The sequence below is a fragment of the Entelurus aequoreus genome, linkage group LG09 (genome assembly GCF_033978785.1).
Source record: "Entelurus aequoreus isolate RoL-2023_Sb linkage group LG09, RoL_Eaeq_v1.1, whole genome shotgun sequence".
Lineage (NCBI taxonomy): Eukaryota > Metazoa > Chordata > Actinopteri > Syngnathiformes > Syngnathidae > Entelurus > Entelurus aequoreus.
This window is the reverse complement of record NC_084739.1, coordinates 21,623,338-21,633,337: the sequence shown is the minus strand read 5'-3', so window position 1 is coordinate 21,633,337 and position 10,000 is coordinate 21,623,338. Positions and strand designations below refer to the sequence as shown.

The 10,000-nt window shown below is 39.8% G+C and overlaps 1 protein-coding gene across 3 annotated transcripts in view; it reads right to left on the bottom strand.

Moving 5' to 3' along the window:
• The window catches only part of LOC133657238 (collagen alpha-1(XIX) chain-like), a 361,915-nt gene that overhangs the window by 312,288 nt on the left and 39,627 nt on the right, over positions 1–10,000 (bottom strand). For all 3 annotated transcript variants that reach the window (XM_062058310.1, XM_062058311.1, XM_062058312.1), the window contains exons 7-8: positions 9,373–9,453; positions 1,177–1,296 (exon numbers count right to left, since the gene is read on the bottom strand). In XM_062058310.1, coding sequence (XP_061914294.1) covers positions 1,177–1,296; positions 9,373–9,453 — 201 coding nt within the window. The remainder of the gene's footprint in view (positions 1–1,176; positions 1,297–9,372; positions 9,454–10,000) is intronic.

Sequence of the window (10,000 nt, the reverse complement as noted above, 5' to 3'; positions counted from 1 at the left end):
ACTAGAACAGCCAAATAGCTAAAACTAGTATGCATATATCTACAAAAAAAAGGCTTTTTTAAAAAGAAGGGGTTTTAAGCCTTTTTTAAAAGCATCCACAGTCTGTGGTGCCCTCAGGTGGTCAGGGAGAGCGTTCCACAGACTGGGAGCAGCGGAGCAGAAAGCCCGGTCTCCCATTGTTCACTGAAGTTGTCTTTATTTTTAAGTTATCGTGCCGTGATTTTACCGGTCCGGCCCACTTGGGAGTAGATTTTTCTCCATGTGGCCCCCCATCTAAAATGAGTTTGACACCCCTGTCTTAGAGGTTTAACCGAAGAGTTTTGCGCAAGTCTGCCATTTTAATCCAGTCGTAGCCCGACGTTCTATCCTCTTGTTGTGGGGCAGACTGGCTCGTACATGCACATGTATGCTAAAATCCTCCAACGTTGCCCTTTCTAAAAAAAAGTAGTGTTGAGTTCTAATTTTTACCTGTCAGCAGAGTCAATATGGAAGCGCTAAAAACTACAACATGGCCGACAATCGTAATATAATCCCTTTGATCTAATTGGTAATTGGAAAATAATATAAACTTTTTTTAAAAAGGCTCTTTTAAACCACTAGAGGTAACATAAGCTAGCCAAAGGTGTTGTATATTTTTTGGTTTGAAAAATGTAACAGTAAGCAAGTTGCACACACCCTCTTTAAATTGTATCAATTTAAGAAACTTTTTTTTTCCCCATTTTATTGCTCGTCCAAGTTGATCGGTGTAGACACGCATTTTAATCCAAGACCCCCAAAAACTTGACTTTATTTCGGGGCAAGATTTAAAAAAATAACAACATGGTGTCGCAGTGTGGAATTGGCCATCTGCTCATTTCACAGAAGATTTGCAGCTTCCAGGTGTGAATTTGCATATTAATCTAAGCCTCATATTTGCAGCTGAAATAATCATTTAGAATTATGAAAAATTCATTGCACAGTGCATGATGCGCCACAATCAAAGGATCAAGGAGCATTATTTGGTATTTACCGTTAGTTTACAGCTCGTCTTCGAAGGAGGAATAGGTTTTGGTGTAATTGTCCTTTAACTGATCATTAGGTGTGCGTAAGGGATGGTGTACGTCAGTGTTGGCTACATAACAATAGACATTACAAGTCCTCAATTAGAGTCCCCTTGTTGGCTGGAATTGATTGTACCTTTTCAGCTGGGCAGTGACATCTGTCAATTGGCTGTGTGGCTGGCTGAGACAGCATCTGTGGGAGTTGGGCTGTAACCGGGGGAGGGGAGGTGCCATTAAACGTCTGCGGGTCTTCACACTGGATCAATAAAAATAAAAAAACACATACCAATTTAGACTTTTTGTCTCAGTTCCCATATATTAAACCAAAAAATAAAGCATAACCTCATTTAGAACTACTCATAATTATTGCATTATTAGTAGGGTCATGTTTAACACATGGAGATACGTCCGCCAGGCTCAAGAGGTTAGCAGTGGTTCACCTTTTTTATGATTAAAAATGCATACCATATTTTTTCGGATTATAAGGCGCACTAAAAATTCTTTACTTTTCTCAAAAATCGACAGTGCAACTTATAACCCGGTGCGCCTAATATACGTATTAATTCTGGTTGTGCTTACCGGTACAAGGTGTAATGATAAGTGTGACCAGTAGATGGCAGTTACACATAAGAGATACGTGTGGACTACAAGTTGACTTTTAAAACTGTTCAATAAATGACGCCAGCAAGTACCTGTAAGCAAGCAAGACCAAAAATGTGATGTTTCATTGAGCATATAGAACATTACACACGGCGCCCAAAAATCTGTCAAAATGTTTTAGTCCAACTTTGGTACGCTACGAAGCCGCACCGATTGATGGATTGTCGTCGCATTACGGCTACCGTAGTAAACACAAGGGTACTATTATGGTGTGTGTTTTAAGATCCTCAAAATGGCACCTGTTAGGAGACATTATCTGGCGTTTTGTTTCACAATATTATGCAAAACCAACTTTTCTTACCTACTGGTACCTGCTCATGTGTAGTTGGGATCTGCATAAGTCCCCAAAAATTTGAGCTTGTTTGCCATTATAGTCCGCATCATAGTCAATGAGCTCCTTCTTTTTCTCTATCCTCTTGTGCGTTCATCATCTAATGTTGCGTTTTTTAATACAAAGTAGCATTCATCTATTTTCTACCGCTTGACCCTTTTGGGACCGAGGGGGGTGCTGGAGCCTATCCCAGCTGCACAGTTCAAACTTATATCTGTCAGTAGACTCGCTATGGAAACGCTAAAACCCTACCAGTACAGCAAAGATGGCGGGGAGAAGACTTTTTCGAAGTCAAGCCACGTAAACTGCATGGTCGGATGACCAACTCTGATTTTTTTTGTCAAATCCGATCTTTTTAGTGGCCGTTCACATTACAAACAAAACCCAGATTTCTACTGTGAATGCAATCTGACCCGCATGCGGACATGATGTCATGACGTGGCTTCCACTGGTGCATTTGTGGCAATTTCAAGGTTTTTGTACAATCACAGTCAACATTTTCTGAACCGAATTATTGCACGTAGCAGAAGATTAAGAAGGAAGATGACAAGTATTTTGCCTGTCGCAGTTTTTCAGGATATTTTGCTTCGATGTCTGCTTTAAAAGCGTGTCAGTAGGAGATAGGAGTAGTAAAACATTTATGTGAGTTCCTAAAACATTATTTTCACCGTTGTCAATTATTTATTTGTCAACCACCTATTTTAGCGAATAATTATGACGTCTATTGCTTTTTGATGACGTTCTGGTCGGATGAATGCCACCTGAGCACGGAAAGCGTTCACATTGAGGACGCATCGCATATCTATCCGTTTATTTCCACATACGGAAGTGGTATGAACATTCAGAATTGCACTGTTCACATGGACATGAAAAAATCCGATAAATGTCGCATATGGGCAAACAAATTGGAATTGACTTGTAGTGTGAACAAGACCTAAGACCGTCCACAAAATGGCAGCTTGAAGATGGTCTGTAAAACATAATCCATGCAACACTTTGACCAAAGAACCGGTGTGCCCAATACAGTAGTTAATTATGGGAACAATTTGACCATGCAACTGTTTTCCATGATTTCCTATTGGAAGTTGTTGATAACAGCATCACATAGAACAGATTGTGTTCAAACATTAGTTTCGACTGTAAACCAGATAGCCTGACATCAGTCTACACATCATTTCTCCGACTGGCGCTGTGCTTTCTGCAGGCTTCTGATTGACTAAAATGATGTTATACTTAGAAGTTATAACACCAAAATGTACTTCGTGAGGCCGGTACATTCAAAGCAATTTATTTCTACTAGGAGTGGGAAGCTTAGGGCTCTTCTACAACTACGGGATGCCCAAACATTTTGGCCCAATCACCTGACCGTCAGCACACAGCTCAAAGAGGTGTGTTGTATCTACTCCAATTTCCTCTTCTTAGCTGGTTAGTCTCCGTTGTAACGTGATTGTTGGAGTGTACAAAGAACACATTTTTTGTTCTTTCACTACTTTCCATTCAAGCTAGTGAATTGAATTAATTAACTCATAGTATGTTCTACATATGGTGAATGTTTATATTCACCTTGGAGAAATCAAACCACCAAGATTAATTAAATAGTGGTATTTCAGTTTGAACACATTATTTTGTTAAGGCCCGTTAGTTTGATATTCGCAGGTGGACTGGATCACTTCTTGTAGGAAAAGAGGCTCTAATTTGGACTTCCATATCCTTGAGAAAAGACTACCTGTCTAGCTCAACGCCAACATTTGAGTTATGATTTAAAACAGTTGTTTTCTAGACACTTACACATCTCCTTTTATGGTCAGGATGCGCACTCCTGACTTAGCACACACACCCAGAGACAGAAAGGAGGAATATAAGAACTGATGGTTTGGCCTCTCCAGGTTAGGAGTCCTTCATTTTTTTGACCTAAGCTCCTCCGGGTACTGCAGACCTTTTTAATAAAATGTAATAAAGCAACTTTTTGTTCAGCAAAGCGTCTACGACGTCTCTTTTGATCCACCCGCACTGTCGTGTTGCCCTCCTGCCCGGGAGGGGGTGACAAGACCAGAAATACACATCACTCGCTTAGCTGTTCGCGTGGCTTCTCACCCCCTCCTGCTGTGTTTTGCTTCATGTGTGTTCTCGTTAGTTCCACATTTTATAACAGTCGGTATTACTTTATTTAACATATAGTCGACCCTTGTTTATCATCGAAACAATTTCCACGAAGAAGGATTATTATTAACAAATGAAATATTTTCATATTTAAAGCATTAGAACACTGTTTACGACCTTCTAAATATGTTTTTTTAACAGTATTAGAGTCTGCTAAACAAGAAATACCACCCATATAGTCAGCTTTACCTTTGTGTTCTACTGTAGATTACAATACAGGATCCTTAAAGCATAATTGCTATTGCCGTTGCCCGGCCACTACAACACAGGCGTGTTTTACTTTGTCATATCCTGGATAATTCCTATAAATTACAACTGGACATCCATAGCATGCAGCTAGTACAAAATGCGGCTGCCAGGCTGGTGACAGGCGCAAAAATGAGGGAACATATTTCTCCCATCCTCTCCTCCCTTCACTGGCTCCCAGTGAAGCGTAGAGTGAAATTTAAGATCGTCATGTTCGTCTTCAAAGCGCTCAATGGTCTCGCCCCAGCTTATATTAAAGATCTCCTGGACCAACCCACCAGCTCCAGGCTGGGTCGTTGCCTTAGATCAGACAACCAGATGACCCTGAAGGTCCCACGGTCAAACCTAGTGACAAGGGGAGACCGTGCTTTCTCAGTGATGGCACCTAGGTTGTGGAATAAGCTCCCCCTGAGTGTTAAGTCCGCCACCACTCTGGACTCTTTTAGAGCACGGCTTAAAACTCACCTTTTTACCGCAGATGACTTTTAATCTATGTTTTCATTGTGAGTCTTAAATGTTTAGTTTAGATTCCTTTGTGTGTCTCAGTCTCTGTTTCTGTTTTTTTTTTTTTTTGTTTCTCCAAGTCGGGCTGCGCCCCGGGCTGATGTAACAGTTGGTTGGGGGGCGCATAATAAATGAAAATAACATAACATAACATAACATCAATGTGCCATATTTGCCGCAATGCTCATTAGCTGTGATGTCAGCCTTCTGTGTTAGCATTGCATGTCTGCGTTGTTATCCCACATCCCTCAAGCCAAAGCTGAGTTATTGATGTCAAGATAAAGTGCAGCAAAAGAGTCCCTCTCCACTTTGGCCAGACAGCTGTTGATAGGCAGCGATGTCATTTAGCATGATGTGCGACGCCAAATGTCCGATGTGACGTCCAGCTGATGATGTTCAATATCGCTCATGTCAAAGTCCTACCAATGTGGAGACGTGATATTGATGAGGCAGTCCATCAAAAAGTTGTTTTGCCAGAAGTTGGTCAACTTGAGATTGTTGCAGTAAAGACGAGCAGAGTTGACCCCTAAAGGCCTACTGAAACCCAGTACTACCGACCACGCAGTCTGATAGTTTATATATCAATTTATGAAATCTTAACATTGCAAAACATGCCAATATGGCCGGGTTAACTTATAAAGTGCAATTTTAAATTTCCCGCGAAACTTCCGGTTGAAAACGTCTATGTATGATGACGTATGCGCGTGACGTCAATGGTTGAAACCGAAGTATTCGGACACCATTGTATCCAATACAAAAAGCTCTGTTTTCATCGCAAAATTCCACAGTATTCTGGACATCTGTGTTGGTGAATCTTTTGCAATTTGTTTAATGAACAATGAAAACTGCAAAGAAGAAAGCTGTAGGTGGGATCGGTGTATTAGCGACTGGCTGCAGCAACACAACCAGGAGGACTTTGACTTGGATAGCAGACGCGCTATCAGACGCTAGCCGCCGACCGCATCGATGATTGGGTGAAGTCCTTCGTCGCTCCGTTGATCGCTGGAACGCAAATGAGCACGGGTGTTGATGAGCAGATGAGGGCTGGCTGGCGTAGGTGGATAGCTAATGTTTTTAGCATAGCTCTGTGAGGTCCCATAGCTAAGTTAGCTTCAATGGCGTCGTTAGCAACAGCATTGTTAAGCTTCGCCAGGCTGGAAAGCATTAACTGTGTAGTTACAGGTCCATGGTTTAATAGTATTGTTGATTTTCTGTCTATCCTTCCAGTCAGGGGTTTATTTCTTTTGTTTATATCTGCAGTTAAGCCCGATGCTATCACGTTAGCTCCGTAGCTAAAGTGCTTTGCCGATGTATTGTCGTGGAGATAAAAGTCACTGTGAATGTCCATTTTGCGTTCTCGACTCTCATTTTCAAGAGGATATAGTATCCGAGGTGGTTTAAAATACAAATCCGTGATCCAAAATAGAAAAAGGAGAAAGTGTGGAATCCAATGAGCCCTTGTACCTAAGTTACGGTCAGAGCGAAAAAAGATACGTCCTGCACTGCACTCTAATCCTCATCCACAAATCTTTCATCCTCGCTCAAATGAATGGGGTAATCGTCGCTTTCTCGGTCCGAATCGCTCTTGCTGCTGGTGTAAACAATGGGGAAATGTGAGGAGCCTTTCAACCTGCGACGTCACGCTACTTCCGGTACGGGCAAGGCTTTTTTTTATCAGCGACCAAAAGTTGCGAACTTTATCGTCGATGTTCTCTACTAAATCCTTTCAGCAAAAATATGGCAATATCGCGAAATGATCAAGTATGACACATAGAATGGATCTGCTATCCCCGTTTAAATAAAAAAAATCTATTTCAGTAGGCCTTTAACCCGCCTGGTGAATAACTATTGATCACCACATCCTAATACTAAAATAAAATAAGCCATATGGTGCACTGTAACACATAAATACAACCTGATATAACACTTATTTTTGGCCAAAAATATGTACAAAATGCTTAAAAAAAATAGTTTTAAAAACAAAAGTATATTTGTTTTTTTTTAAATCCGCAATATAATTTTGAAGCCGAATGTAGTGAGGGACGGCTGTACTTAAATATTGGATATTTAGATGTCTGTTAATTGATTCAGCATTGTCCACGTCCCAATTGTGATGCATCTAAGAATCAATTATCTCTCCCACAACTATTATTTACACATAAGGCCTGATCTACTAAGATCCAAATGTTAAGTGTTAAACAGCATGTGCAAACTATAAAATTGTGTGTACAAATAGTGTGATCTACTAAGACTTGTTTAAATCAGGTTTTTGCTTGTACTATAGCGGCTTTCACCATGCAAATTCATGTTGTCATGCTCCTACCTGTGGCATTTGCTATGTTTTGGATCATGCAGCAGACCATTATGTACCACTTTTTCTGGGCATTGTAGAGGCAGTCCTGCAGTGCATTAACAATGGAACCCACTTTTTTAGCGTGCGCTCATGGAATGTGCTGGCGCTAACTGCGAGCGTGCACTGGAATGGGAATGTTCCAGATGCAAGAAAATGCGTAATGCAAGAAGTTTGTTTCATATAATTCAAAAACACACAAACAAATAAAAAATGTGAGCAGACATTAAAACGCATCAATTTAATTTGTTTTAATCATCCCCTTAAGCCATCCAGCAGCTATACAGTTATAAAATGATATTGTCAAATAGGCAATATAATGTTTCTATTTTTGACATTCCATATATGTTGACAAGCATACGTAGAACGGTACAACAGTTTTAGTCTTGATAAATCACACTGCATGTGGAAAATAATTACATTTACATTCTCATCTCCCAGTATTGAGGGTGGTCTGATAATCATCATATTATATATATATTCCTGAAGACAGACACTCTGAATCAGGGGTAACAAACTAAGTGTTTTATCTTGGGCTGCCCTCAGAGGGCTGCTTGTAACTACGACACATATATAATACATATATAATATGACAACATTAACGTAGAGTATAATTGCCTCATGATGTTAAATAATTGCTCCTTCATTTAATTATTATCATAGTTAACCAACAAACTGATTGTAAACATGCTTTGGCATCACCAGTCAAGGTTACAAGCAGATTCAGCTATTGAAGAATTGATTACTTTATAGAAAGTCACATTGACCAAAAATATTTAATTGACTAGCTTGATGCACCACCAAATGAAACTATATTCAATTATGAGCTGCAGCTGCATGGAGTAAAAACATTGTTTCTGTTAAAATTGAAATAGCTATAGCAAAACAGTTGAAGGTTGTTATTATTTCAAAGCTTTCGCAGGTCACATAAAATGATTTGGCGCGCCAGATGTGGCCCTCGGGGGCCTTTAGTTTGTGTGCTAAATGAATTACGCTCCTTATTGTGTTCACTTAAAAGACGTAATCCTTGACGCACAAATCTTAGTAGCTTTGTGTGTGCTATCAAGTTTGCATGTGTTTTAATTAGGGCTGTCAAAGTTAACGCGATATTAACGCATTATCTATAAATTTAAATAATGGCACACATTTTTTTAACGAGCATTTAACGCACACGTGTCCTTTTTGACCCTCGGCTCGTGCCGTAGCTTGGCTGCAGTTCTCCGGTTAGTATTGACCTACAAGCAAGGAAATAGCGAGCAGAAATTAGACAAAAAAAAAAAGTAAATTATGGAAAGATCAGCTTCAGAGCCATGGCAAGTTTTTCTCCCGACAAGAAATTACATTTTCTCACCGTGAGAAAAGTTGACATCCCTGCAGCAAATGCCTGCTGCGCGTGTCGTTCAGAGGTGGGTGGTGCTTCACTTCCGTGTTCAGATTACAGTTAAGGTGCAGTGATTACATAACATTTAGATAGTTACTGTGACTGATTTAGTAAGAAAGATGGTATAAAATCTCAACAGAAATGAAAGCAAACAGTCGATCCGACATCAAAACATGTCAAGACAATTTCTCAAACCAATTACACACTTTCCTGCCTTAAATAAAAATAAATAAATAAATAAAAACGCTATGCTTAACATCCAGTTTAACTACGTTGACGAAATAAAAACGTCTTACATTACGATCATGCTTTGTCAAAGATGTTTTGGAATGGTATACTGTGATATTTGCACGTAAAAAATGCTAGTAGGTCAGTTGAGGAATATGGGGGTGGGGGATATACTTATCTATTGTGATTAATTTTGAGTTAACTATGAACAAAATGCAATTAATCACGATAAATATTTTAATCGTTTGACAAACTACAAGCAAATCTTTAGTAGATCAGGCCCACAGACATCTTAAGGCACAGCATACTGATTCCTTTGTCCCTTCATTTGTAGCTAACTGCATATACTGAAGTCTCCTGAAGTCGGCTGGGATAGGCTCCAGCTCACCTATGACCCTAATAAGGACAAGCGGTATAGAAAATTGATGTACGAAGTACGGACATGACACATGACACATGGAAAACTGTTTACCTTTCGCTCCAGTATCTCACAGCACGTTTCCATCTCCACTATGTAAGGGTCGCAGTAGATGAGAATTTGTTTGAGTTCAATCTGTGGACAAAGTACAATGAAACATGATGGCGGCAAATTACTAATTATACAATTCCTTAGTCACTGTGTCCAAAAATGTTCTTGCAAGTTCAACTCACTTCCACAAGCTTCAGCCTGAACTGCAGCTTATTCAGAGCCAAATTTGAGCATTTCTATTTTGGTAATGTGCTGACTCATTTTTTGTTTATTTTACATAGGAAGTGGATCTAAAGGTCAGCTGTTCAATTCAAGTCTAAGGCTGCTCAAGCTGAATGGCAGAGCTGACCTACAGTTTTTTTGTTCCGTTTTTTTTCAAAGGAACCAATGATGAATTTCGTCTTTTCTGGCTTATAAATGTTGTTACAATGGTCCATACAATGCCAAAGTGACAAATCAAATCATTAGGTTTGTGCATTTTGGCGTGAGCTTGCCTCATTTTACAGGGTTTTGCAGTCTGCTACGTCGTGACGGGGGAATCTATAAAGTTTATGAAATGTATTATTGACTGTGTCAAACAGCTCAATTTTTGTTTCATCTGACATCACATGGACACAGATAAGACCTTCTG